We start from the raw sequence: 27,009 nt of genomic DNA on the forward strand, positions 1-27,009 counted from the left end.
AGAGGAGTTCGGCAGTATCATTTCTGTTCCCTCGTGCAGTTGGTTGCCCAGGTAGGGATACCTAGGTAAGGGTCGATCGAGGGAGTCGATAGCCTTGGCTACTGTAGTGTACTGTACTGTACGCGAGAACGTTAATCTGGGTTCTATCTATATTTCTAGGGCCGTTCTTGAGGGCGGTTGAAGGAAGATGATGGGTTGGTAGGCTCGGTTCCATTGGGTCTATTGAGGTTGGCTAGCTTGACCCGTGCTCCTGAGACGGGAGGAGAGTGCGTACTGAGTGGGAGAGTGATTTAGTTAGTGGAAAGGGTCGAGACTGATAGGAGTCGAAGTCCGTAAGATAGAATGTCTCCTAGCGGGCTCGGAGTTTGGCATACGCGATGGAGGAACTACCTGGATTCAGCTAGTCCAGTCCGCAGAGTGGAAATGAGAAGGCCTCGGAGATAGCAATTCCACGCCGTCGGTGGTACCATTGGCGGAAACTGAGGACAAACACAGCGCGGTATGTCATCGAATATGGATAGGTTTATTAGATGACCAGCTGAGAGGTGATTTGGACGATCATAGCCATGCTATCATTCCCCTCGATGCATGCAAACGATATCCCTCGGGATCGAGTGGACCTTCAATGACAATACTCAGATCAATCTTGCTCCACCAGGCAAATCCTCCAAAGCTTCTTTGGCTGCTGTCTCAGATAACGGCAACTTGATTTTATCGTATCCTAGACTAGATACTTCGGAAAGTCAGCATCCACCATTATAGGGGAAGATAAATAAACCATATTAGTCTGTCAATGGAATTGATACTGTACGGACCGCGCGAATACCCGACCGGAATCTTTCCACTAACATTAACCTAAGCGAAAAGGCTGACCAGTCAGTGACCCTAGCGGAACAGGACCCCCCCGGGCCCGAAGGCGCTTTAATTTCCGGCGCGAGTCCACCGGCCACTCAAGATGACCCACCTCAAAAGGCAGCTCCAGGCTGAGAAGAGGTGAGTGTCTAACGGTCCTTTGTTTCTTTATGATGATCATCTGGATGGCCGATGCTGTTCTGTTTGGTTTCTTTACTGTCCTTTCTCCCCGTCTGCCGATCTTCCTTTCATGTCACCTCTGACACCCGGAGGTTGAGATCGACATTCCCAAGAACTGGAAGGAGCAAGTACAGTACCCCAGAAGAGGTGTGCTGATGCAGAGACCCTGGCCTGGCTTATTAAGTGCTTACCATGCTGGCTGACCGATTGGTGGATTCTGGACATGCGATGCAGGTACAGTACACCGCATGCCACGGCAGATCGCGGCACAACACCGTCCCGAGGTATCCTGCCTGTCAGCCGCATTCCCAAGAAGCCTCCCCCACGAAAATCCCTCGTGACAGGTGCTCACTAAAACGTGCTCATTCTTGAAGACTGGTGTCATTCATTACAGTATCCGTATCTACATCCTCATACCATACAACTCGACCTCCAAAACCATTAGCTCCTCCGATCTGGAGTACAACGTGGTAGTAAAAATTGTAAAATGAAAATGCCACGACATCGCCCGCCTCATGAGAACCCGAATGACTTCGAGATAACCTTGACGTTCACACCGGGCAGCAGTTGAGAAGAAAGTCCTGGTAGGAAATGACAGGGAGAGAAGAAGAGCTGAAACAGTGAAGGCGTGAAAGAATTGCGCTTAAAAGCTATGTACTAGAATGTGGAAAAGAGTCATCTATAAGTCAACCATGATAAACAACGGTCCTCAGCCACCCTCTAGACAAGAGCGATAGCGGCGACAATCAGCGCGAGCATGCCGGTGGACGCCCGGTTGACCACCCCGGCATTGGCCGGGATGAAGGTGCTAGAGGCACTGGCGGCGGTGGTGCTCGCAGCGCTGGACGACTCAAACGAGGACGACGCGGTGGAGGTCTTCGACGCAGTCACGGCGGTGGAGTTGGAGCTAGGGGAGGTGGAAGAGACCGCGCCAGTGCTGGTCACAGTGGACAGAGTGGTGGCGGTGGCGGAGCTGGTCTTCTCACTGGAAGAGGAAGTGCTCGAGGAGCTAGAAGTCGTGGACTTGACAGTCGAGGTGGAGGCAGTGCCGGTGACACCAGCAATGGAGAAGCGAGGAGTGTAGTTGATATCATCCGTGTCTTGATCGTTGATGATCTCAATCGCGTAATCGGATCTGCTGACCAGACTGGCGGAAGGAGTCCAGGTGAAGCTGCCGGAGTTGGCAACACCCGCTAGTGATAATCAGTTATTGATCGGCAACGAGTCGCGAAGCTGCAGGTACTCACCGGCAAGACTGTCACCAGAAGAGGTGGTGAAGACAGCACCCCATTGGAGTCTCAGGCTGACGGTTCCGTTGGAATTGGCATCCCAGGTCAGAGTCGTCGGGCTACCGGCCGTGAAGGTATAGCCTTCAGTGGGAACGTTGAAAGGGTTGCTGGCAGCATTGGCGAGAGTAGCCATGGCGCTGAGCGCAAGGTAGAACATGGAACGCATGATGATTGATGGGTGGTGTTAATGTATACGGTGAAGTATTAAGATAGACAATGAATCAGATATAAACCCGGGGAGGGATTATTAATGCAAAATCGGGATAATAGAGTGATTGAGTGGGGGGAGAAAGAGTGGAAGTTAAGATGCGATTTAGTCAGACGGTCAAAGGAGTGAACCGGGTGAGTAGACACGAACTGAATGGAAAAGACTGCGTGTTTGGGGGGAGAGGAAACGAGTAGATTGTCGCACAAGAAGGGAAAGAAAGAGGGAAGAAAAAGGAAAGGGTAGGGAAGGAAGGCGATGAGAAGACTAATAAACACCAGCCAGGCAGGTGACAGTCACAGCCAGCAGCAACAGCAACAGCAGCAGCAGCAGCAGCAGCACGAGGAGGCATGAACTGTTTTGTTTCCTGATTCTAGCGTACCAGACCTTCATCTACAAAACTAGACTGCATTGAGGACTAGTCCCCTTTCTGAGTGCCCTTCTTCCCTTCCCCCCTCCGGTCTGAATTGCCCATCGGTCGAGTTGTGGCAATGGCAGTGGAAAGTCGAATGTTCAATAGATCGAAGAACCGGCCGTGGTTGGTTGCAGTGCTCTTGTCCTCATTGAGCTTAGACAAGGCTATCCCCCCTCTAAGAATAGGAATCCTAAGATACTGGAATCTGATTGAAGCCTTTGAATTGACCAATTTGATAGACCCATTGACACCAATTGACGCCCCGGTGGAAAGTGAATGCTCCTCGAGAGGATCCCTCGAGGGAGAAGGAAGAAGAGGAGTCAGACATTAGGATCTAGGCTGACACTGCCGTGCTGCCTTGTCCTACGGCACCACTTCCATCATCGTGGTCCCTTTGTAGGGTATTCATCCACTGGTCTGAAGTCTGGAGTCTGGACACATCCAAGAAGGGGTGGATCCTCCGAATTGGCAAAGAAAAACACAAATCAGCTGGGGTCTGTACCTCATTTTGGTCTCCACATCGCAGCAAGGTTTGTTAGCCGCTTTTTTGCCCCTCCCCCAATCCATTCCAATTGGATGGTCCCTGACCCGTATTGTACCGTACCATAACCGGCAGGGGCTTCATTTTCCTTCTCTTCTCTTCATGCTCATTAATTGCCCACTTACTGACTCGGTCTCGAGCCTCAAAAGCCATCGCAGCTGAAATACGGTCATGCTTCCCTGGTTCGTTAGGGTCACACATATCGTAGTTGCTTGTTTTCGGAGAACGTTGATTGGATTTGATGCCTTGATGATTTGAGTTGCCAGGGTACTCGTATCTTATCGCAACCAGGGCCGATCTTTGTCTTCGATATATTAAAGGGTCAAAGCAGCAGTGGTCTAAGAAGCCTGGCCCTCAACAGCCCTGGAATTAAGAGTGAGACATGGACGGGGAGCCTCTCAAGACTGCCTCCGATCCCATCTCAACTTACTTAAGTAGTACAAGAGTACTTCAGACCTCAGCTCAATTGTAGACACACAGTAGACCGACCCTCACCACCTGGCAAGCTACTCCCGATGACTCGCAACGCATCAATCGCCATTATCGACGACTCAAACCCTCCTTTTCCCGCTCACTCCCACTGCTTAATTCGGTAAGCCAAGTACTCGTAGCTTCTCATAAATCTTCCCCAGCCCACTTCCTCGTACCCAAACTGGCAAACGATCGTCCATCCCGAGTCCCGTCCGTCTTCAACGTTCAACCAGTCCAAATGTCCATCGATTTCCTGTCTCCTCTCTCATAGATTTTCCATGGCGTTCAAGCCTGTAGCTCCAACAACGGATCAACCCCTTTCCAAGAAGTACCAAGTACTGACCTCCATCGCTCAACGCCCAGCGGCGCTGGGCGCTCTGACCGATTCCCGTTCCGGAAAGCTGCTCCGCCGAGAAAAGCAGCTCATGCACCCAGTGGCATTATCTAGAGCTGCTCGCAGTAAGAAAGCATAATTACGAAGTTGAACTCGGTCTAGTTCTTATCCTGAGGAAAACCACATGGCTATTTTGAGGCTGATGGGTTGTGTAGAGTACAAGGAAGAACGTAGATCAGGTCTACCGGTAGGTTCCACTGTCGTAGGCGCGCAAATTCTCGAGGTGTCTGAGCGGGCCAATGAGCTCCATAGGGTCTTTTCTTCAATCCTCTTCACTGTTGTTCCATTAAGGGGATCCTAGCCGACTTGTGGGGAAGAAAAACGCAGGGTAAGCCGGGCTTGGCGGGAGAGCGTCGGGCGTTGGCCCCTGCTTGCACCTCACGCAACATGATCCATACATTTATACTTCACAAAGGTCTACATTGGTGGTGGGGGTGGGGTGTGTATCGGTTTATGTACATTGCATTTGCCGCTGCAATGGCGCTGAAAACCCGTCTCTATGTCATGCAGTCATCTATGCAGTCGAAGGTGCAGCGGCGTCACCCCCTTGTCCGGGCGCCGTGGTCTCCGACACCACCAAGTTTTGACGGTCTTCGTTTCCAGGATCAGTCTTCACGTCCCCGGCTGCGGAGGAGGCATCATTGTTGTCTCCTGATTCTTTCGGTGCATCGAGCATGCCGTTCTCCCCGAGCCAGACAATCGCCTCCATCACCTTGCGATCATCCTCGGTCTTTTGCCGATCCAAAAGCTGGTGGTTGTACCTGTTAGTTGCATGCGTGTGACTCGAAAACTGGGTAAAGAAAACTTACTGCCTGAAGAAGCCCTTTTCGTCCCTTTTGTTCGGTGGGTTTCGCTTTGGTCCCGCGCTCGGGCAACTCATGCGAGAATTTGCATTTGTCTCCATGCTTGCAACGGCCACGACGGGCGAAATGCCGGCATAATACCTTCTTCTTCGTCTCGCGTGCCGGTGGAGGCACCCGCTCGGGGCCTTCCCGTTTGGATGTTGCTTCCTCGGGGGCAGAATCATTATCACTACCATCAGAATCCTCGGAAGACGAGTCAGATCCACTGGAGGACGTCCAGTCGCTGCTATCGGAGTCATCTAGAGATGATACGCTGGCCGCGTCCCCTGCGTGAGTCCCCGCAGCATCTGGTTTGGGATCGATTGCAGGGGCAGTTTCTTCGACACCTGGACCGCTAGCCGGAGTTGTGGTTGGCTCCGGTGGTTTAATCTGAGACTCCGATGCGTTTTCCATTGGAGCGTCAGGCTGGTCCTGTTCTGTGGCTGTATTTGTTGAGCTTTTCTGGAGTTCCTCCACCCTCATACGGGCCCTTTCAGCATCGGCTTCTGCTCTCGCGACTCGCTTCTCTTCCCTCATCAATTTCCGCCGCAGCTTATCCGCCTTCAATTTGGCCTTTGCAGCGATATCGACGGGATCCTTAGAATCCTTCCGCTGATCCTTGTGATTCAGCTGCTCGCGCCCTTTTTGGTTCTTGGCATCCTTCTGCGGCGGGTTCTGCTCTTGTCGCTGCAGCTTTTTCTGCCGCAGCGCCTCATCCCGGGCCTTCTTGGCCTCTTCCATGGCCTTCTTCTTTTCTTCAACTCTCGCTTGGGTAGGGAAGCGTTTCTTACGCTCCTCAATCCACGCTTTGATGTCCTCCGACGTCTGTAACGTCGAGGTCCGCCCCCTGTAAGTGACCTGCAGAGGCGCGGAAGCGCTAGCTCCTGCGGCTCCTCCAACGGCGGCCAGTCGGGCCTCCTCGTCCACGTCGTCTTCCTCTTCACTAGACTCGTGCTCCTCCGTCTTCGGCGTTAGCCCGAGTTGATTGTGCTTTCTCTTCTTCTTCTTCGGCTTTCGGGCGGCCTCCGCGGGCGGGGGAGGTTTTGAGGGTAGTAGAGGATTTCCGAAGCTGGGGACCGGCGGGGGTGCAGCGACGCGCGGCGCGCTGGCTTGGGGTGGACGACCAAAGGCTGAGTTATGGTCCCGTTTATTACCATGGTTCATTTGCTTATCCGGCTGGGTATTGTAGTTGTTGAATGAGCGCCCGCCTCGCTGATGACCGCGCTGTCCGCCAGGGAAAACTCCCGCCGGCGCCGAGTTGTCAAACCCCCAGCGCATTGGTGGTCCCATCATTTGAGGTTGGACTGGTTGCGTAACATGGTTGTGGGTAGGCACGGCCGGCGGGTATGTAGGAGCGGGTTGTGCAGCGGCCGCAGGGTAGTTCGGCTGGGGTTGATACGGTGGCGGCACATGTGCTAGGGAGGCGGAGGCGTAGGGTTGAGGAGGAGGGGTGAATGAGGGTGTGGTTGTAGTGCGATGCTGGAAATTCGGCGACCGCGAGGGCGCAAATTGAGAGGTCGAGACTGCCTGCGGAGTGGCAGAGAGAGGCTGAGGCGTGTATCCCGCGTAGTTCATGGGAGTGTAGCCGCCGACAGGCCCAGCTCCGGCGGCGGCTGCGACGTTGGCAGTCGAGTATCCCCGGTTGACATTGACATCGGGCGTCATGTAATGGCTGCCGCCACGTCCACCTCCTCCGCCACGGTGATGGTTCCCGTAGCCTCCTCTCCCGCGACCTCGATGGTGTGCACCGGGAGCGCGCCCACCACGTTGCTGACCGTGATAGCCCGCACCATATTGAGACGGATACGCCGCCGCGTTATGGCCATGGTGATATTGTTGCTGCGGGTGCGGGTGCTGCTGGTGTGGCGGTTGGTGTGGCGGCTGGTGCTGTCGTTGAGAAGAGGGAGGAGGAGGCGGAGGCGGAGGGAAAGAGAACCCCTGAGGATTATTGTTCATGGCGAGAGAAGATCTCGGTCGATCTTCCAGAGGTGACAGAGACAGCCAGCATGCACGCCATTCTCTTTCTCACAAGCTAAGGGCGGCGAGGTCGAGCTCGGCGCTACTTCTTATAACAAAATGGGCGGCGGATGGGACCTTCGCTGCAGCTGGCGCCGAGATTCTTCCGTTCCGAGAGGTAGTAGACACGTGATGTGATGTCTGCCTCAGATTTGTACTGTCAGGCAAAGAAAAATCTAGGCCGATCTGCCGCCTGCTATTGGTCCGACAAGGGAAATTGTCCTCCTATGATTGCATCTTATCGCATGCAGTAGTAATATTATTCAAGTGCAAGCCAGCTGTTAATTGTCCTGATATGGCGTCGGAGGGTTGATACCCAAGTGCTGCTTAACTCCAAAATAAGGTTACTCAGCTGGAAAAAACGGGATATGGAATGGGATCTTGTCTCACCTTGAGGTCTATTCGTTCAAGTTCTCGTGTCGTTGTACTACTGGATTGAGTCCAGAGAAAGAGAAAAAAAATTCCCGGGCCCCCGTCACCACACGCCGAGTGCACCCCCCGCCCAGCATGTTCATTCTTGTCAGTGTTATTCATTCCCAATTTTCCTAGTTGCAATAAATTGAGTGCTCTTAAGTAATATCGACTGACGGACCACTGCAGACTACCGTCTCCGATCTGATCCAGATCTCTCCCGAGGATTTCTCCAAGTACAGCGCTGTGGCCCTCGAAGATAACATCAACGAGAAATATGCCAATAAGGTAAATCTTTATTCGTCCGCCATTGGCCCCTCAGCTACTACAGACTTATCTCTGCCTCATGCCATGCATGGACTAACCTCATGGGACAGGTGATTCAAAAAATCGGCCTCTGCATCGGTTTCTATGACCTGCTCGAGTCCTCCGACGGTCTTATCGGTCATGGAACCGGTCTAGTCAACGTGAATGGTAAGCTCCTTCTCAGTCCACCGACATTCGGGCCTAATTCCTGACTCCGGTGACAGTAAAATTCCGGCTTATCGTCTTCCGTCCGTTCAAGGGAGAGATCATGCTCGGAAAGATCTCCAGTGCCACTGAGCATGGGATTAAAAGTGAGCTTCCCCATCACCACGGAAGCTACTCTTCCACTCCCCTTCTTGCGGCCACCTGTACTAACAGGGGCATCTTCAAAGTCGGCGTAGAATTTTTCAACGATATCCTGGTCCCCCCGGACCTGCTCCTCGACGGTGCCAGATTGTAAGTATCCCTTTCATCTAATATCACGGTGCTCCCGGCTCCGCAACAACTTCCTTCATCCAGACACTAACCTAGACCAAACAGCGACTACGCAGACCAAGTCTGGATCTGGGAAAACGAGGACGGCTCGACCTTCTACTTCGACGTCGGAGAGGTCGTCCGTTTCCGCGTGGAGATGGAGGAGTGGCATGATCAGATTCCCAATGCCCCCGATCTCGGTGACGGCGCGGCAGTGATCGAGCGGAAACCACCATATTCGATTATTGTAAGTTTGCTCCACGACCCGAACGTGTTCTACATGTAAAGTCTGACTAAAAGGGTGGTAGGGTTCGATGCAAATGGCTGGCCTGGGTCCTATTTCTTGGTGGTGATAGGAGGGTCTCCCTAGGCAGAATCTCTTTGTCCCTTTCTTTCTGTCTGCTTGCTTCTTTCTCATATTGTAGATTACTCCCTGCGGTGTTTGTTTCTGGCGTCTAACTATTTGTATACACCGACCCTTTTGGGAAAATGGATGAGATGGGTTTTCAAGTTCATTTTGTGGACCGTGCTCTTATTTTGTGGTTGATGTGTACAGCAGTGCTTCTTGCCCAGGGGTGTGATCTGCCGGCCCCGGAGTGCATTAGGGCATACATGAGCACAGAATTCAGGTTGCTGTTTCAGGTCGCCGATATTTAGGAGCTTATTGAAGTAATGCCCAAAATGCTATGCACAAGCATACTGATGAAAATGAACGTGGAAATGGCGCCCACGAGTACGCCATGCAGGAATTAGCTATGGGGACTATATAACTTGTCCTTCGGCGCAATCCTTATCTTATGTATCCAAAGTATACGGATGCCGTGACTACCGAATGACATACAAACTGTTCGTCGAAAACGGCAGCTTTCGAGACAGGAGGGTTGATACTATGACATCGTGATATATACCTGAAATCAACAATGGACTGATCTGCAGTATGCGCAATGGAATATTGCTACTCCTGACCAGACGCTGGATGGCTACCGACGTGAATCAGCGAAAGCCTCCGGTGAATGCGTGACGTTGGAAAGGTGAATCGTAAGATACTGTCAAAACTCGGCAAGTCCCCAGAAAATGAACCGGTCATCCTTGTACGTAGTCAAGGACTCTAGCATAGAAGATCTCATATCGTCATCATGTTCCTAAATGGAACTTTAACGCAAAGCCGACAACCTACCAGAGGTGGCAGCTATGGAACCAGGCATTAGGGGTTACAAACACGCTAGTTAAAAGCAGACATCATGAGCATACCACATCTACGAAGCTGTCCACAGCGGAGTCACCCGCTTGACGTACTTCATGAACTTGAAGAACCCGACAGCGTGCTCCACATTGCCATGTGGATCAATCACCCGCTCCGGGAACGCGATGCCAGCCCCGTACAGGCCCCGGACAATTCGGCCGTTGGCGTCGTAAAAGCCACCCGAGGCCGAGTCGAAATCGAGTTCCAATGGACGACCGTTAACAGATAACTCTGGAAGAGGGTCACGCGTGAAGCCCACAGCTTGAACTATGTAGGAGCACGAGGGCAGAACCCGCTGGTACTGTGCCGACTCCTGGCCTCCCCCGCAATCAACCTTGGTGATGAAGCGGCCAGCCTCAGAATGGGGTAGTTTGTCGTCCTCCAACTGTTGGCGAGCAAAGTCGGCAGCCAGACCCTTGAGTCCGGTGTTATCACGGAGGATCCAGCCGTCCATGAACTCCGCATACCGCAGAGGATGACGTGTGAACCATTTAATACGAATTTCAGGATGGGAGCTGCGAGCCAAGTCTAGCAAGTTGAGTAGAGCTAGGATTGCGCTGTGAGAGGCTCCTACCACAGCGATATTTGTAGGCTTGTCATAAGGAAGATGTGAGACCAGTTCACTAGGCTTCAGCACCACATCAAGGCCCAGCCTTTCGATGTGGTGCCCGGAGACAGGAATGGGGACCTCTGTGGGGGACGATCCGGTGCAAAGAACGAGTCGGGGTGTCACTACATCAATTTCGTCGTGGGAGTCTTGAAACTTGATTCGGACTGTCCAAGAAGACGTCTACACCAAGTCAGTGATACGAGGAAGTGTTTCTAGAGGTGCAGCGTGAACTGACTTGCTCGGACAGATTTGCAGCCGTGACAGTACCCCGACATGCGAGGACACCATCCATTTTTGTGACTCCGTCCGTGAGCGCACGAACCACATCGGCAGCATGATGTAAATGGCAGGTTTTGTCCTGGTCAAGCTTGGCCATGGTAGTGAAAGGATTAGGCATGCGGGTATTGGTAATGACGGTCCGGAAGGGCTGGACGGCGGTGGCATAGGCTTGGAAGAACGATACTTTAGTGTTGCTGATAATGTATCAGCAAGAATGCTCTCAAGTTACGATGTTGTATCGATCGGAAGCAGGCTGTCTGCTCCGTACGCACTCACCTGGGGACTTCGCGGTAATTTCGGTTGACTCGGCCCCCTTGAAAGTATGGATCAACCCAGGCGACTTTCCCACCAAGCTGCTTTTCTAGCAGACTCCCAACGACTGCCAGACCGGCAGGACCAGCTCCCACTACAACGGCGGCACATCTCTGGGGTTGTGCCATTGTGAAGACGTTTCCGATTGCATAGGCTGTCAGGCAACGGGAACCAGTCTTAAGCTCCAAGAGGGTACTAAGAAAGAAGCACAGTAGGCTTTGTCTGGAGAGCAAGCCGGGGATACCACCAGGGAAGAAGACAAAAATGAGCAATTTATGGCGAAAGCCGAGAGAGTGGAGTGCATTTCCCGGAGTTATTCTCGGCGAAATAATCGAATCAGGCCCTTTCGGGGACAGAGATTGAGGAAAGCCATGATAAACGCTCTGAAAAGATGCACAGAGGCAGTGAATCCATATGGATTGTTCAGTCGGCGAAACAGTCAATCGGCGATTGACCGCGCAGATGCCCGAAAGAGACCGACGGCAGGCGCATCATTCTCGGACGAGAGATCATGCATCACGTATCACACACCGTTCAACCCGCTTGCACTCTCTCGCATTCGAGAGTCAGTCAACTGATCAATGGTGGACGGGCGTTTACGCAACCAATGCGGCCTGCCCCACCGGACTGCTGCTGCTTTGGTGACAACCATCCTGGGCCGTTCGCTTTCCGTCGGCTGGCGTATTCTGGCATCCTGTCCAAGAATGTGTCATTAGAGACGAAGAAGCAAGTGCCAGCAAACGCCCGGGCAAGGGCAGCATAATCCCTCCTTTATCCATTGACTTGTTCGCATCTTCATGCCTTGAGTTCCAACAAGAGGAAAAAGGCATCTATAGATGGCCCTGAGGAAGTTGGCGACCTTATATTCAGTCGACGGATGACAGAAATGGGGCGCTTGGCACAATTGCGTGATTCCGCGCCGGAATGAGGCAATTCCCGCATGCCTGATTTGGCAGGCTGCCACTCTACCGTGGACTCAGGTACTTATACATGGAAATGCCATAAATTCGAGCTACACACTGCCTGGTATCAACAAGAAATGCCGTCAGTCAGATCTCCTGCAAAGGTCGTAGTTATCAATCGCGTCCTATATTCTAGCGTCTGACTAACCACCGGTTATGACAATCGAGATATGCCTATCGACCATCTTCATCACACAGCCCAGAACACCCGCACTGACACCCGCTGAACATTATTGATCCATCCTCCAAATCGCGCTCTCGCCCAGATCTGGATTGCATCGCCCACTTCCAGGGATCGGACTTGACTGCCATCTAGCGTTGCCCGCCCGCGGCCCTGAGTGTTCTCAATTTCTTCTGCCTCACTTGAGTCGCTTGGAATATCGTCGAGATAATGCCAGGTGATTTGATGCAACTGGGGACTTCTTTCCGCTGTTCGGTTTGACTGTAGCTTGTGAGCGCTCGGAAGCAAAAGAGGATCACCGGATTCAAAGTGAACCCGTTGCTCCTGATGGGTTGGTTGGTCGCTAGATGCAGGCGGCTTCTGAGCTGAGTGAATGATTTGGGTGTCGAACCATGTATAAGACCCGTCGTACGGACCTTTACTGCGGGTACCTCCACCCCATCCCTGGTCATGTGCTAGGATGGTGAACATGATCTTGCGGCATGGGTGAACAGTACGATGAGGAAGCACCCTGGGGGAGTCGGTACCCAACGTCTATGAAGGGAAATCAGTTTTCGATCGATTTTAAATCGACGCAGAAGTTTCCCAGGTATAGTTGAGCGCGAGACTGCTGGCAATAGAGCCGACATAGGCATACCTTTACATCATAGCACAATGGTACAGTTGTCAACAGCACCTGATCTTGATCTTTTCGAACGGTTGTTTCTCCTTCCAGGCTCGACTCGCTGGTAGCCCAGTGCTCGGCCGCATCCAAAATCATGTCCACAAGCTCAAGGGGAAAGAGCTCTTGCGAGTCTCTCTTCCACTTCCAAATATGTTGCAGCAGATACCGCACCTTTAACACGTCATAGCAGTTTGGGTAATAGACGTCGTCATTCATGTGCCCGGAAATTCCCCCCGATGAATTACTTGTCTCATTGTTGTTACTCGCAGAGTTTTGTTGTCTTGAGCTTGGTTGCCCTCGAATTCCGCGAAGACGGTGGACAAATGGAAGCATCATGGCGTGGGTAACAAAAGTCGCTTGGTGTCAAGCAATGAAGGGTGACAAAGAAACCACCTGTGGTGATAAGACTGCTAGGCACCAAGCTGGATCTGATTAGAGATAGGAGCGTACTAGACTGCAGTCTCTAATAAACAATAGAGCTGACTCAAAATGAATTCAAGGCAGGCAGCAAAGCTTAGACTGTCGCGGAAACTGGCCTGCTTCTGCGTTTATCTGGGATTCAGGTCACGGTTGCAGGCGTTCGAATCTTCCTACTGCACCTCACGCGGACAAAAAAGGCCGAGGCAAAAACGCCCACTTCCCACCAAAGCCACAGACTAGATAAAGACAAGTCAAGTGTGTGAAACTTAGTTTAGCGAGGGAAGATTTTAGATTGATTCTAGTCAAAAGGGGTGACGCGGATAATATATGAGTGCGGAGTCTTGTAGCAGCTCTCAATCGATAAGGTTAATTGATATCAATTGATGGGGTGAGACACTAAAAGGCGCCCACACGATGACGTCATGGCGACTGTTGTTCCTGGAGTCGAACGACACAGCCCCAGGGAGCTGAGTTATGAGCACTAGCATGATAGTCCATGGAAGAGATTGTCGGCCCACACACAAAAGGAAATGTAAGTGATGGTATATCTCATAGATATGGATTGATGCCCACACCCAGTTGTGCTTTTAACCCCCATCCTGAATATCTTGTATGTCCACCCGGTGGATGATAAATTACATACATGAAACGCGCCATACAGAACGAACAGAAGATTGTTCCTCAGCGTCTACTGACTCGTCTTGCCTTTCCTCCCACCAGAGGCCTTATATGCCGCAGCGCGCTTGCTACTTCGACTGTTGCGCTTGGCCTTTGAGCCACGACTCTTCCCCTTGACTCGGATGCGCGACCCTCCTTCCGTGGCCCGCTGGCCCTCAAAGACCAACGAGTTCTGCGAGATGGAGGTCTTTCCTGCAGCCTTGACCTTGGCCGCACCGGCACGTCCAAAGAGCTTGCCAGCACGACCCTGAAGTGTCTTGTCCGCACTCCCAAGCGTCTTTCCTTGCTTGCTGCTACCCTCATCGCGCTTCTTCATAATTTTCTTAGCCCGAGACACACGAAGCTTGCGCGGAAGCATGGGTGGGTATTGCTTTCCTTCCAGCAAAAGGGCTTCTTCCACACAATTCTGATCATAGAACTGGACATACGCAAATCCTTTGCCGACACGCGTAGCAGAATCACGGACCACTCGAACGGACTCAACGCTGCCTTTGCCTGACCCATCCTTTTTCGATCCACCAGTGTGAGCGTTGAACACTCTCCAGAGGCCTTCCTCCACATCTGCGGGGGCTCTCTTCTTCTTTCGTTTGTCATCATCGGGCTTGACCTCATTGTCAATGAAGTCCAAGTTGCCCACGAAAACACACCGCTTGTTGTCGATTTTGGCAGGATGTGCGACACTGTCGACTCGCAGATGTCGATCGAGGACTACTGTACCGTTCAATGCAGTAGGTGCTTTTCGCGCAGCCTGTACCGTCGAGTACACAGCATATGCGTTTGTGCATGGTGTAGTATCGTCCAGCACCTCCTTGTTAGCGAATGCAGCTCGCTTGGGCACCTTGCCGCCGCTCGCAAATGCTGTCGAGCGAAAGCGGATAGATTCCACTTCGTGAGGCCCCGTAGATTCTGGAAGCGAGTCAAGGAAGGACCCAAGGTGCTTGAGGAGCGTCTTCTTCGCGGACTTGGACTTGATAGCCTCGTTAGAGACATTGCCAAGGAACACAGTGCGATTAGACTTGTCTAACTCTGCGTTCTCAGCGTCCCTAGTCTGGCTCTCATGCATCGGCATCGCAGTCTCTCCTTCTTCTTCTTCTTCTTCTTGTTCTTCTTCTGCCCCTTTTTCTTCATCACTATCACTCCCATCATTGCTTTCGTCGGTATGATCCTTGTCATTTTCACCCTCCTCAACCTTCTGCCGCTTGGCCTTCTCCTCGCGACGCTTGGATTCCTCTTTTTGCTGCTCCTTTTCTATGCGACGCATGTACGAGTCTTCGACTTCTTCTGCCGGCGCTCTCTTTCGTTTCCGACTAGAGATCTCGGAGGCATGAACTGCTGAAACACTGCCAGAATCACTCGCAGCTTCTGTAGCCTCTTGCATTTCTTCATCCTCCGCCTCGGAGATCTCATCTTCGCTGTCGTTGTCTTCGTCATCTTTGACAGCACGCTTTGCTGCGGGGACATTGATTAAAGGAGCCTTGACAGGACCAGCCTGTTGAAAATAACATGTTAGCTCGATTGACTCTATGACTGGATACGAAGCCTTGGACGCACACTTGTCGCGAACAAGGAAGCCAGAGAAGGATCTATGGAGGCACTTGTTCCCAGAAGGGAGACAGAGGTATCTGTCTTGGCCATGACGGCAAAAAGGTTGTAAAATTTGAAATGCCCCTTATGAGTAAAGGTCCGCCGCTCGAGAAAATGGTAACACGCGTTGCTTTGGTTGCTTTAGATCTTATCATGGATGTTTCTGTTTCCGTATTGCTCTGCCAACTTTTTTTTCTCTTTTCTTTTTTTGGAGGCGGTCTTGGCGACGGAAAGCCGGGGCAGATCACGTGGGGCCGGCTGTCAGTCTAGTTCCTCAATCAATTGTGAAGAGCTCAGATGATTCATACTCAACCATGTGAGTAACTCGCATAGCTCGAGAGCTCCTTATTGCCTTTGGAAGTAGTTTATATCATAACTCACCTCTGGCCCGCGAAGGAGCTGTGTTGTGCTCTCCCCGGTCAATGGTGGGAATGCTTTGACCGAACCACTTAAGGCGGTGAGTCCCTATCCGGCCAAAGAGAATATACAACCGGCAGAAACGCAATACGGGCGGAATACAACAGGGTGACGCCGGCTCTGATTAGTGAGTGGTGAGGATGATTGCTGCTTGCTGCTGCTGCCGCACTTCTTCTCCCTCCTCCCGCGCCATCCAAGCTGCCATCTCTGCTGTCCTGCGCCTCAGATTTAGTGGTCCTCAATCTCAATCTTGTCTCGTTCCAGCCCTGTCTCAACCACCTATCTTAGTCCTTGCTCTACTTGCTCAGCCGATCACTTTCTCTCTTCCATGCCGCCCAGTCTGCCGTTACGCTGCACTTGTCGTCTCGCCCGCTTCTTGAAAGTCGACGCCCACCACTACCTCCTCACGACTCCTCTCACTTCTCGTGGCTAGAAGTCTGTCTGCGCACTTTTACAAAGTGAATCCATACACAGGATTAAGGTCGGAGCTCTGGATCTTGTGGATAGGTCTGCCTTCCTCGGATTCTTCTCCGCGACCGCGGTGGTTCAGGGAATCGTGCTCGGTCGCGGCAGCTGAAACAGTACGGATTTCACTATCGGCGCATTGCTGAACGGTATGCTTCCCAATGCTTTTAGAGTCAGTGAAGGGTCGGACCTGGGTCAACTATCATAGAATCAGCGCTCCAGACCCTTTGACAGAAACCCCGGACCCTGCTTGTTGGGCCGGCGCAGTTCTCAGAGCCCAAGCCGGGAGCGAGAGTGACTTTCGCTCCATCTGGGGTGTGATCAAATCTCCGCACCGCCTTTGGGACTCTGTCGCTCCCCTCTTCCTCCTCCCTTTTCTTGGGCCTGATCTACTATGGATTTGGTTATTCATTCTTGCTGCTTTGCTAAGATGTTTGTTGATATTCGGTCTAACATTCTGGCTTTCACCAGCTTAGGTCCACTGCTTTGACCCTTTCGCCATCCTCTCCTCTGGCCTTCCTCCTTCCCCCTCCCCCTCCTCCCATAAGTCTACCGACCGCAAACTCCAGGTTCGCTCTGGTCAATTCTCTTCATATTACCTTCATTTCAAGCACTCGACAATCGTGATTGCTGCGCAACAAGATGGAAATAGCTGAAAGTACGGAGCCCGCGACGGTGGATGCGCCACCTGGGATGGACTCCACCATTACCAATGGCGAACAGAATCTTCTACTGGACGATTCGATCATGGGTGACGACCGATCGAGTAGTCTGAGCGAGATTGATGATGTATCCGAAAATATACCATCTGATTACGAGTCTCCTAAGCCCGAGAGGGTGGCACCGGAAAATGACTCGGAGGCAGAAACAGAGCGCATCGAGGATTCCCCCAATTTTCGTTCTAAAACAAACATTGTCGTGAGCGCAGCTGGATACGAGCCAAGTCCTAGCAAATTGGCCCAGTCGACGACGTATGAAGATGTGGGGGATGAAGAGGAGCATGCCGCAGACGATTCACCCAGCAAGCCTCGCGCCAGAATTACCCGTATCACTGAAGTGGTAGAGGAGACTTCTGGGCCAGAGGGCTCTACAATATCATTAGAAGGTGCCGGGAAAAAACGTAAACGGCTGGAGTCGGGCGACGAGCTGGGCACAGAACTCGACGAAGATGACCTGCCGTCACAGAAACGCCGCGGCTCAGTGAAGAGTGACCTTAGCGACCCGCCTCCGGACGATATTGTTTTAAGCCCTGAGCCCATGGAGGATCCTTCCAAACCTCTTGAAGAAGATACCCCGGCAGATGAGACCCCCGAGTTAATGTCGCATGCGGTCCCCACGAAAGGTAAGAGGGCGAAGAAGGGCAAGCGAAAAGGACGGAAAGCTAGAGACGCAGATGACGATCTGGAGAACGGCGCCGGTGAAATGGGCGCAGAAGCTGATGATAATCTTGGAGACGACGATACTGCTGAGCGTGGTGAAGACGTGGATGACGGTGAAGCCGCCGCCAAGATGGAAGAGGAGTGTAAGTCGCCTTGCGGACATTGCTAGATTCTGATCATCCCTTGTCACGGTATTAATCTTTTCATGCCTAGCAGCAAAGCGAATAGCTGCCATGGATTCCTTGGCAGTATTAGAAAGAGAGTTTGCAACGTTACGCGACAAGTAAGTCTGCCGTCACTGCTGTTGCACTTGGCGCCAAGTAACTGACCATTGTGACTTGAATAGAATATACGACGAAAGGATTTCCAAACTGAACCGGGAGCTGGAAATGTTGAATGGCCCGAGTCCCACGCACCCCGAGTTTCTACGGCAGCTCGATTGCCTTGCCCGCTACAGAGACTCCAAGATCAAATACGAGCACACGCTATTTCAATACCGAATACAGGCTCTACTCAACAAGAGCCTAGCTGAGCGAGCGCAAGCACATAGTACATACTTTCAGCGTGCTCGAGATATTCGCGAGAAACATTCTAGCGCCATCAGCAAACAGTTTTACTCTATACAGCATGATCGTTTCAAGACCGACGACATCAGTCCACAACATTACATTCCTTTCCCGACGCGTCGCTCACAGCAAATTGCACACCAAGCCGCGTACAACCATGAGGTTTCCATCATGGCTGGAGTCGCAAAATATGTTGGCTTCCCTGCGGCCCCTTCGCTGTCTGCGGCGCGACCTTCCGAGCTGGAAGAAGATCTAGAGAAGATGGGCGTAGGTCTCCCCAGGCATGACGCAGACTATCGGCAGTCTCAGCTAACGTGTTTCTATGCTCAGATATCAATCGAAACAAAGCCCCCGGTCACTCAACAGCAGTCTACGCTACCCCGGGGAATTATGCCAGCAATGTCATCGAGCGTCTTCCGTACATCAGCAGAGGAGGCTTTCTTGGAGCAGACTCCATGGGCCAACCCGCAACATCCCATTCATCAAAATCAACCATTGTCACAGAGACCCCAAGCTCGAATCTTTGAGAATCCTCGAGCTCCCGCATATACCACTCCTGCTGCCCAAAAACGAGTGGTCGACATCCACGCACCGAACGGCTCGGCCTCCACCATCGCGGAGAATTCATCAGCCAATAACACCCCGTTTGATCAGGAACAGGCTCCTCCGAACCTTGGCCATTTCGTCAATCCCGATTATGATGCAGATCAGAGGTCTGGATTTCGATCTCTAAGCTCCTCCCCGCTTGACGTGCGGAAACCCCATTCCGCCTCCTACAATGCTTTCGACCATCGTTCTCCGCAAGGTCCCTCTCAGCATGCTGCTTACTCCCCCCCATCGGCCCGCCTGGGCCTTTTCCAGTCGGCCACCTCAAAACGGGAACCTTCTCCTTCTCTCTCCACCCGACCTGTCAACTCCATACATCAACCGGCAGGCATCCTGGGCGGCCCTGGCTCCAACCAGATGATCGCTCGATAGAACAATACCTGTACACGAGAATTAATCAGCATCACCTCACATTAACGGCATACGGTTTCGCATCAGGGCTGGGCATTTTCCTGCAATGTATACGGGCTTCTTTCAACGGTGTTCTAGAGTATTCTTTTACTTCATGTATGTACGGATCTGGGATGTATGACGGGAAATCACCGAAACGAAATAAAACCTGCCATCTACTCCTGTTTCTCTTGCCCCATTCGGTCCGGAACCGGCCTGGGTGTGTAAATAATGGATAGATGGTGACTGCTCCTTGATTTTGCGCGTTGGGGGGTGATTGAACCTCCAACATGAGTTCTTATGATGTCTTCAAGCACAAGTGCCATGCCTTCTATTTTCAATGGCCCTGGCGTAGTTGAGATACCTTTTCCTATGCACCTTTCATCATTCCCATCAATATCAGTATTATCGTTATCGTGGGTAGAGGGCATCTGGAAAGCGAAATATATAATATGCAGTAATTAACTAAGACAATTCATCAGAACAGGGAGAGGTCAGCACTGCAGCGTGCATTATGCCCCACGTCAGCTCAGGACGAGACTAAGAGAAAGATAGGATGGTGAAGGAACAGGAAGGGGAATGAATAGATTGCGCTCCGTAGTAATGATTTAGATAAGTTCCGACGCTCGTCCGACCCCTCCGACTAGTCTAGCAGCGGGCGGTTAGTGGCGGCAGTCAGAGCATTGTGGAAGGATCAATGGAATTTTCGACAAAGAGGGACTGAGGGGGAGTCGGGACTGGGCGGAGTGGGGTTTTGGCCCGCCCGGTTTGTCCTATCGATTCCGGAAGATCTCCAGTCGGCAACGTAAAAGAAACTCACCTTCGTCCATCTGGGATCTTTTTGGTTCGATTTTTTTTCACATTGAATTTTTTTTTCCGTCAGGGAGTTTGGTCCTGTTCTACGCCCTTGGGTCTCTTGGCAGGTTCGCATCGTGCATTCCGGCAAAAATATAATAATATTAGTAGTCCTTTCTTTTGAGGGGGTTCTGCTCTCATTACAAATCTTGTCTCATTCTCTGTGGCGCTTACTTACAGCCTGAACTACTCTCCTACTACCTACAATTTACTACTATATAAGACGGCCTCTGTGTCCATCGCAAACGGAAGCGTTGAGAGATCACATCATTTCTTTTTGAAATTGTTTCACTAGCATAGCATACTATAAATCGAGCCCTTCTCTTCCTTTCTTTGATCCCCAACCATCTTTTCGCATTCAATCACCACAGTTCGTCACAATGGTCGCTCAAAACGGAGATTCCGTCTCTCAGGAACGCCGTTTCGGAACTCTGGCAGTGCATGCCGGTGCTCCCCATGATCCTACCACCGGCGCCGTTATTGCTCCGGTCAGTTCGCTGTGCTTGCCACCTCTTGTATCACGCAGCTACTAAACTTCCCGGAACCAGATCTCTCTGTCGACCACTTTTGCGCAAACCAGCGTTGGATCTCCCGTCGGTCTCTACGAGTACACTCGCAGCTCGAACCCGAACCGGTCAGTGAGATCGACGGCCCCCGAAGGAGCCGAATGGACACTGACCATTGACCAGAGACAACTTCGAAGAAGCTATCGCTGCCCTCGAACACGCTAAATATGCCCTGGCCTTTTCCTCTGGATCTGCCACCACTGCTGTGATCCTGCAGTCTCTCGCGGCGGGCTCGCACGTTGTTTCCGTCTCCGATGTATACGGTGGCACCCACCGCTATTTCACCAAGGTCGCTTCCGCCCATGGAGTCGATGTGACTTTCACGCCTAGCATTGAGGAGAACGTCGAGAAGTTGATTCGACCCAACGAGACCAAGCTGGTCTGGATCGAGACTCCCTCCAACCCCACCCTCGGTTTGGTCGATATTGAGAATGTTGCTGCCATTGCGCACAAGTATGGCATCATCGTGGTTGTCGACAACACCTTCATGAGTCCCTATGTCCAGAACCCCCTGGATCATGGTGCCGACATTGTCGTGCACTCCGTCACCAAGTACATCAACGGTCACTCTGTAAGCTAAGCGCAGACTCCATGGCCAGTGGAGCCCACCGGCTAACGTTAGGAATAGGATGTCCTCATGGGCGTTGCCGCCTTCAGCTCAGATAGCTTGAAAGAGCGTCTTAGTTTCCTCCAGAACGCTATTGGTGCCGTCCCGTCTCCCTTCGACTGCTGGCTCGCCCACCGCGGTTTGAAGACTCTCCACCTGCGCGCACGTGAGGCGACCACAAACGCCACGGCCGTCGCCAAGGTCCTGGAGGCCTCTCCCCATGTCATTTCCGTCAACTACCCTGGTATCGACTCTCACCCTCAACGCGCTATCGCTGTCAAGCAGCACCGCCAGGGTATGGGCGGTGGCATGCTGAGCTTCCGTATCAAGGGTGGTCAGCAGGCTGCTCACTCATTTTGCAAGTACACGAAAGTCTTCACCCTGGCGGAGAGCCTGGGTGGTATTGAGAGTCTTTGCGAGGTTCCTGCAGCCATGACTCACGCTGGTATCCCCAAGGCCGACCGTGAGATTGCAGGTGTCTACGACGACCTCGTTCGTATCTCTTGCGGGGTGGAAGATGCTGAAGATCTGACGGCCGACGTTCTCCAGGCCCTCAAGAAAGCTGTTGCAGCTAGTCACCCGGTGGAGAACGGCAGCGCTTAGTTGGATGACTTCTAATGATTGAGAATCGTTACTGCGATAGAATATAGACCCGTTCAGGGGCTAGATCACACACCTCCGTCGTGTCAAGACCCCGGTGGAACCTAACCGACATATCAAGCCATGAGTTTTTAATGCATTGTGGGTTTTGCATATAACATTTTTTTGAGATAGAATCACGAATTCCCTTGTGGAATTATCATGAGCGCAGCATACCCGATTGGTAATTAAACTAGAATTGTTCTCTAACCAAAGAACACAAATGGGACAGCTAAATTGGAACGTATCCAACGTAAAGGCATATTATCTCTCCATGTACTCTTGACCAATACTCATCACAATCATTTCGCGGGCCAACCTGCGAGAGCTCTTGTTCTACTTCGATTGTGTTTTCGTTGGACTGGCGATGCCAGATGCTTAGTCATCTCCTCAGTGGCCAGCGAAAAATTTAGAGGATCAAGGCTTCTTCGAGCTGGGTGTCGACCTCGCGTGGCTATGGCCTTAACACTTTGAGGGCACTGTCTACTGTTCTTATACATATCATAAGCTTTTTGGAGGTTGGTTCTTGGATTTGCGTACATTTAAAGGTTCTCGATCTCATCTGTACCCCAGCAGTGCAATCTATACAGGGTACCCCACCTGGTTTTGACTGAAGGAAACAGTGTAATTGTTTCGTTGCTCATCCGAAAGCTTGCTCTATTTCGTCGCTTTTCTACACAGAAAAAAGCAAACCGTAAGAGCAAGAGCTGACGGCTGACTTCCAGAATTGACTCGATCATGACATCCGCTTTCAGCTTTGGCTTTGGGGGAGATGATATCGATGTCGACGATGCTGAGATCAACGAAGTCAATCAGGCGGACTTCACTTTTCGGAAAAGCGTCAGTGATGCTCTGCCCGAGTTGGTGCCAGCCAGGCGTCATGATATGGCAGAGTGGGTAAGTCCTCCAGCATCGCCGCCAAATGCGCTGCAAAGCGTTGCTTAAAGCCGAATGTTTAGACCGCATGAACTCCGTTGTCTATTGTTCCTGAGCTTGCGGTCAAAACCCTTGTTTGGTTTATGTTAAACTGTGTGACAAAGTTTAACCTTGCTGCAGATTTCATCTCTTCCCTCGCAAATCTCGTACAACAAGCTTGCTATCCATACTTCCCAGCATGGAAGTTCAGGGAATTCAGTGACACTTGCACGCCGCGATGTATTCGACATCCGGACTCAATTAATGGCAGAGGATACTGCTGAAGATCGGGAAGATAACTACGAGCTGATTACCGGCCTCGAAAAGGGCGACATCAAACCCAATTTCTACGAGGGCGGCTTTAAGACTTGGGAATGTGCCCTGGACCTGGCCAAATCGCTTCTCGACGCCAATGTACTGGGAGGGACCGACAGGAATCAGCACTTCATTGAGGTGGGTGATTCCCGAACCCCCGAGCGCATTGCTCATGCTGACTTTCCTCGATCGGTAGCTGGGCGCAGGCACTGCGATTCCATCATTGGCTCTTTTCGCGCAGTTGCTTTCGGTAGAACCTAACTCTCAGCGAAGGGTTCAATTCACATTCGCGGACTACAATTCCGCTGTACTCCGTCTGGTCACTTTCCCGAACCTGCTCCTGACATGGAACTATATCACCGCCACCCAGGGAAACCCGCCATCTGCCGAATGTGATGTTACCGAGGATGCGGAGCTAGACATCACCCCTGAGCTTGTCGAGAGATTCACGAAAGATTTGGAAAGACGAGGCATCACTATTGAGTTTATCTCCGGCGCTTGGTCGCCCGAGTTTGTGGATTTGGTGTTCTCGTCCGGAGAAAAGAGTACAAGCGATGCGTTGGTCCTTGCGAGCGAGACGATCTACTCGCCTGCCTCGCTGCAGGCCTTTTCGGAAACGTTGGTTGCCTTATTGCGTCGGCCTGCGCAGGGGGGAGTTCCAAGCAGGGCTTTGATAGCGGCGAAGAAGGTTTACTTCGGTGTGGGTGGTGGCGTGGACGAGTTCCTTGCTGTGCTTGAGGGTGTCAGTGGCGGCGGATTGACGGTGCAGGAGCGAGTGGATATCAAATCTGAAGGTGTTGGCAGAGTAATTCTGGAGATTGTGCTTGGATAATCGTTGTCATGCTATGTTGGAACGATATACTAATCAGCCATCGCTTAGATAAACACGCACTCTCATTGGCTCGGACATGGAAGCGAACATGATTACTGCGTAGTAAGGTAGCTAGTAGGGTGGCCTGCGTAGGGTAGCCACGATGGACATAGTTTCAGACTTCCGACTAACATTGCGGCCATCCAAGAATATTTAATAAAGGCCAATCAAAATATTGTTCTGAAATGAAAAAGAAAAGAAACATTGAAACCTTTTAATACTGTCCTGTTATATGTACAACGTGTCGTGCTTCCCAGGTCTACCGACGGAGTTTCGCGACCAAACAATTCAAATCAATTCAATTTAACTATTCATAGAGAGAAACAACCTTGCCATTCTTCATCCGGGCAACGCGGGCTTCCTCCATTGCCTGGTTCTGGTGCTCATAGTGAGCGATGACCTTGCTCATGTCCGCATCGCCGCCGGGTATGAGGTTGTAAGGCTGAACGGGGTGGAAGCTGACCCTGCAAGTGAGGAAGACAAATGTTAGTGCCCACAATGGTTTCAGGCAGAAAGCGGTATGGCGAAAACTTACTCGGGCTGCATCAACCCATAGGTCTCGCTGGGACCCTGACTGGCGAACAAGTGGCGGTCGCGAGCAGCCTTCTCCATTGCCACCGTCCGGATGGCGTTTCTCTGCTCAAAGACCTGCTCCGAGGGAGTCCACTTCTGGATGAGGTTGGCGATCCAGGACTGGGAGCCGGATTCCTCAGTGGCCTTGTGGATGCGGTAGATAACGTAGCAGGAAGCGAAGGTGCCGACGGTGACGTAGAAACTCCGCTGTTGGGATTGGTCGATCTCAGGATTAGCCCATGACTCATTTGAAAAGCAGGAACAATGCTGCGATCTTGCAGTGTAAGATCCTAGCAGCCATCGCGGGCAGGCCAGATGGTGTTCGCTCCCATTGGAGGGGACCGTTAGGTAGGGGAACGTACGCCGAAGCTCTCTTTCACAGGGGCAGCGTGGTGAGCTGCATGAGAGCCAAATCGATGGGGCTGCTGATTCCGCAGCTGTAGCCGCGCCGAAGCTACCGATCGCCTGGCGAAGAACATGGTGTGGAGGAAGACAATTGGCAGCGCCGAACAATCACGATGCCGTCGCTGGGCTTTCTGGGAGGTTGAAAGCGCAGAATGGCGGTTCGAGGCGGATATCACGTGATAGATACTGGATCAGGCTTAGGGCCGTCGTGTCGAAGTCTTACCTCAGCAGGCTTAGCGCCCTCTGTAATACTCAAGTGATTCTGGCAGGTCCGCGGGCGGTGAACTTGTTGTATGTATGTATGTATGTATGTACAGTAAAACTGTCCTTGGCTCTTTCTTCCCACCCATCATCATCATCATCAGGCTGTTTTGTTGTCAAAGCCATCTTGTCAGTCTCTGACAGCCTAACAAGTGCATGTCGGTCGAATGTGACCCTCGGACCTCTCGTCTTGCCTGCAGCAAACCTCCCCCTCCCCCTCTTCGTTCCGATGGATCAGGGAACCTTCGCTTCGAAACCCTCGAACGGCGTTGAAGCACTGACTGGCTGGGGCTCCCCTTAGGTGTATGGGCCGAGGACTGGCGGGTCGCTGCGTTGGCTTGTCAGCAGCGAATCTACACCGCACCCAGAATGGTGGCCCAGATGCATGGCTAACTGCCTCACTTCAACATGGCGCTCCCCACTGCTCGCCTTTAGCGTGATGTCAATTGGGTTTCATCTTCTGCCAAATCATGTGGATTCCGCAACCTCTGGTTATCAAGGGCGACATGTCATCGATCTGTAGTTAGCGTTGTCCACACCCCACCCACATACTACCTGCCTTCCCCGCGGCGGTGTTTGAAGATTTCAGGCTGTCGAGCTTTGAATTGCAATTTGTTCTTACTCACTTTCTCCCGGCCCTCTTCTGATTCCTCCGGCCACCGCGAGTATCGCGCCTTTGATGCCCAATGCGCCAGATGATTGGATCTGGCACAAGTCCGATCTCCAATGCTTCGGTCCACACCCTTCTGACTCCTTTCTTTGCCCCCTCTCAGAGGTGTGCAGTGCACGCTTGCTTCTCCTGCCTAGTTGGCCGCCATATTCACGGTCTGATGATGGGTATCAATCGTCCTCTAAGGTTCGGTCCGTTTGACGCCTTGCCCAGCCCCCCTGAGGCTGGATGAAATGACTCTCGCACCATGCGATTCTTCCCTGTTTGGGCCTTTCGTAGAACCGGTTATTAGCTGGCCGAAATTTCCTCCACGTCCCTCTTCTCTTTGGTCCCCAATTCCCAGCATCCCAACTATTTTAAGAGCCAGCGTGTGGAAAGTCATCCTGGCATTCCGGAGTTGTCTGCCCGCCGGCGAAGCTGCCATCTGACACCCAGTCATCTGTCTCGTGTATGACACCCATTTGTGCCCACTCCCTGCACTTTCTCTAATTCCTCGTCTTAATTCTCCTATTTTCCTAATATCCCTTTTTCTTCCATTTTGCCACCGAGAAACTCTGCCTGATCGTGTGATCGCCCACGCTTCTAGATTGACCAATTTCGGTTCCTTGCGTTCGCTCTGTACCTATACAGAGTCGGAATATAACTTGACACCGCCGAACGCGCCTGCAAATGTACACTGTTAAACCCACCCTCACCCAATCGAGTCTCTACTGACAGAATCAAGTTTCCAGCTTACTGGGAACACGTCTGTCAGCCTTACTTTTCTAACTTGGGCACGCACCACTATCAACCATGGCCAAAAAGAACGGCAAAGGGGCCGGTAACAAACAAAAGAATAAGAAGAGCAAGAGTCAAGAGGCCTCTGGGACCCAGACACCTCAGCCCGAGCCTGCCGCTATTGAAGAACAAGACGAACAACAACTTAATCAACAGGAGACACCTCACCCTGAGCTATCTATCGACGAACAGCAGGACCAACAGCAGGAACTCTCTCAACCTGTGACTCCCAGTCATGAACAAGAACGGCAAGAAGTAGACTGGCAAGACCAACAACCACAGACACCTCACCCAGAACTTTCGGAACAACAGCAGGTACAGCACGACATACAGCCTGAAGAACAGCAACAGCAACAGCAGCAGTACGAACAAGAACATCCGCAAGCCGAAGCTGCCGTCGAAT

The 27,009-nt window shown here is 51.9% G+C and overlaps 11 protein-coding genes across 11 annotated transcripts; 5 read left to right on the forward strand and 6 right to left on the reverse strand.

Annotated features, from left to right (window-relative positions):
• Positions 1 to 1,412: 1,412 nt before the first annotated feature.
• BO97DRAFT_400068 (GPI anchored serine-threonine rich family protein) lies at positions 1,413 to 2,755 on the reverse strand. The gene is made up of 2 exons (XM_025694275.1): positions 2,280 to 2,755; positions 1,413 to 2,225 (listed from the first exon to the last, which is right to left on the reverse strand). The coding sequence occupies exons 1-2, from the start codon at positions 2,485 to 2,487 to the stop codon at positions 1,753 to 1,755; spliced, it is 681 nt and encodes a 226-aa protein (XP_025546586.1). The 5' UTR covers positions 2,488 to 2,755; the 3' UTR covers positions 1,413 to 1,752.
• Positions 2,756 to 4,716: 1,961 nt separating this feature from the next.
• On the reverse strand, positions 4,717 to 7,242 carry BO97DRAFT_446857 (CCCH zinc finger protein). Its single transcript, XM_025698695.1, has 2 exons — positions 5,157 to 7,242; positions 4,717 to 5,095 (listed from the first exon to the last, which is right to left on the reverse strand). The coding sequence occupies exons 1-2, from the start codon at positions 7,143 to 7,145 to the stop codon at positions 4,862 to 4,864; spliced, it is 2,223 nt and encodes a 740-aa protein (XP_025546587.1). The 5' UTR covers positions 7,146 to 7,242; the 3' UTR covers positions 4,717 to 4,861.
• Positions 7,243 to 7,479: 237 nt separating this feature from the next.
• BO97DRAFT_409005 (DNA-directed RNA polymerase III subunit RPC25) lies at positions 7,480 to 8,837 on the forward strand. The gene is made up of 7 exons (XM_025695977.1): positions 7,480 to 7,724; positions 7,806 to 7,904; positions 7,994 to 8,090; positions 8,147 to 8,233; positions 8,315 to 8,378; positions 8,463 to 8,643; positions 8,705 to 8,837. The coding sequence occupies exons 1-7, from the start codon at positions 7,713 to 7,715 to the stop codon at positions 8,747 to 8,749; spliced, it is 585 nt and encodes a 194-aa protein (XP_025546588.1). The 5' UTR covers positions 7,480 to 7,712; the 3' UTR covers positions 8,750 to 8,837.
• Positions 8,838 to 9,652: 815 nt separating this feature from the next.
• BO97DRAFT_356465 (uncharacterized protein) lies at positions 9,653 to 10,968 on the reverse strand (the record flags this gene model as incomplete). The annotated part of the gene is made up of 3 exons (XM_025692172.1): positions 9,653 to 10,429; positions 10,485 to 10,722; positions 10,805 to 10,968. The coding sequence occupies 3 exons, from the start codon at positions 10,966 to 10,968 to the stop codon at positions 9,653 to 9,655; spliced, it is 1,179 nt and encodes a 392-aa protein (XP_025546589.1).
• Positions 10,969 to 11,992: 1,024 nt separating this feature from the next.
• Positions 11,993 to 12,863, reverse strand: BO97DRAFT_429297 (uncharacterized protein; the record flags this gene model as incomplete). The annotated part of the gene is made up of 2 exons (XM_025697355.1): positions 11,993 to 12,517; positions 12,621 to 12,863. 2 exons carry the CDS (start codon positions 12,861 to 12,863, stop codon positions 11,993 to 11,995), a joined length of 768 nt encoding a protein of 255 aa, XP_025546590.1.
• Positions 12,864 to 13,755: 892 nt separating this feature from the next.
• On the reverse strand, positions 13,756 to 15,494 carry nop12 (rRNA-processing protein NOP12; the record flags this gene model as incomplete). Its single annotated transcript, XM_025698696.1, has 2 exons — positions 15,297 to 15,494; positions 13,756 to 15,234 (listed from the first exon to the last, which is right to left on the reverse strand). The coding sequence occupies exons 1-2, from the start codon at positions 15,378 to 15,380 to the stop codon at positions 13,756 to 13,758; spliced, it is 1,563 nt and encodes a 520-aa protein (XP_025546591.1). The 5' UTR covers positions 15,381 to 15,494.
• A 709-nt stretch (positions 15,495 to 16,203) lies between these two features.
• BO97DRAFT_251556 (uncharacterized protein) lies at positions 16,204 to 16,770 on the forward strand. The gene has a single exon (XM_025690850.1). The coding sequence runs from the start codon at positions 16,373 to 16,375 to the stop codon at positions 16,685 to 16,687; it is 315 nt and encodes a 104-aa protein (XP_025546592.1). The 5' UTR covers positions 16,204 to 16,372; the 3' UTR covers positions 16,688 to 16,770.
• On the forward strand, positions 16,771 to 19,150 carry BO97DRAFT_251557 (uncharacterized protein). Its single transcript, XM_025690851.1, has 4 exons — positions 16,771 to 17,733; positions 17,807 to 17,873; positions 17,937 to 18,423; positions 18,487 to 19,150. Exons 1-4 carry the CDS (start codon positions 16,854 to 16,856, stop codon positions 19,132 to 19,134), a joined length of 2,082 nt encoding a protein of 693 aa, XP_025546593.1. The 5' UTR covers positions 16,771 to 16,853; the 3' UTR covers positions 19,135 to 19,150.
• Positions 19,151 to 20,034: 884 nt separating this feature from the next.
• On the forward strand, positions 20,035 to 21,961 carry BO97DRAFT_446863 (cystathionine gamma-lyase CYS3). Its single transcript, XM_025698697.1, has 4 exons — positions 20,035 to 20,495; positions 20,556 to 20,641; positions 20,697 to 21,144; positions 21,202 to 21,961. The coding sequence occupies exons 1-4, from the start codon at positions 20,388 to 20,390 to the stop codon at positions 21,781 to 21,783; spliced, it is 1,224 nt and encodes a 407-aa protein (XP_025546594.1). The 5' UTR covers positions 20,035 to 20,387; the 3' UTR covers positions 21,784 to 21,961.
• A 376-nt stretch (positions 21,962 to 22,337) lies between these two features.
• Positions 22,338 to 23,919, forward strand: BO97DRAFT_378506 (protein-histidine N-methyltransferase). Its single transcript, XM_025693116.1, has 3 exons — positions 22,338 to 22,716; positions 22,876 to 23,187; positions 23,246 to 23,919. Exons 1-3 carry the CDS (start codon positions 22,558 to 22,560, stop codon positions 23,879 to 23,881), a joined length of 1,107 nt encoding a protein of 368 aa, XP_025546595.1. The 5' UTR covers positions 22,338 to 22,557; the 3' UTR covers positions 23,882 to 23,919.
• A 121-nt stretch (positions 23,920 to 24,040) lies between these two features.
• On the reverse strand, positions 24,041 to 25,018 carry BO97DRAFT_378510 (putative NADH-ubiquinone oxidoreductase 178 kDa subunit). The gene is made up of 3 exons (XM_025693117.1): positions 24,856 to 25,018; positions 24,456 to 24,700; positions 24,041 to 24,384 (listed from the first exon to the last, which is right to left on the reverse strand). Exons 1-3 carry the CDS (start codon positions 24,970 to 24,972, stop codon positions 24,228 to 24,230), a joined length of 519 nt encoding a protein of 172 aa, XP_025546596.1. The 5' UTR covers positions 24,973 to 25,018; the 3' UTR covers positions 24,041 to 24,227.
• Between the last annotated feature and the right edge of the window lie 1,991 nt (positions 25,019 to 27,009).

Source organism: Aspergillus homomorphus (assembly GCF_003184865.1).
Source record: "Aspergillus homomorphus CBS 101889 unplaced genomic scaffold BO97scaffold_66, whole genome shotgun sequence".
Lineage (NCBI taxonomy): Eukaryota > Fungi > Ascomycota > Eurotiomycetes > Eurotiales > Aspergillaceae > Aspergillus > Aspergillus homomorphus.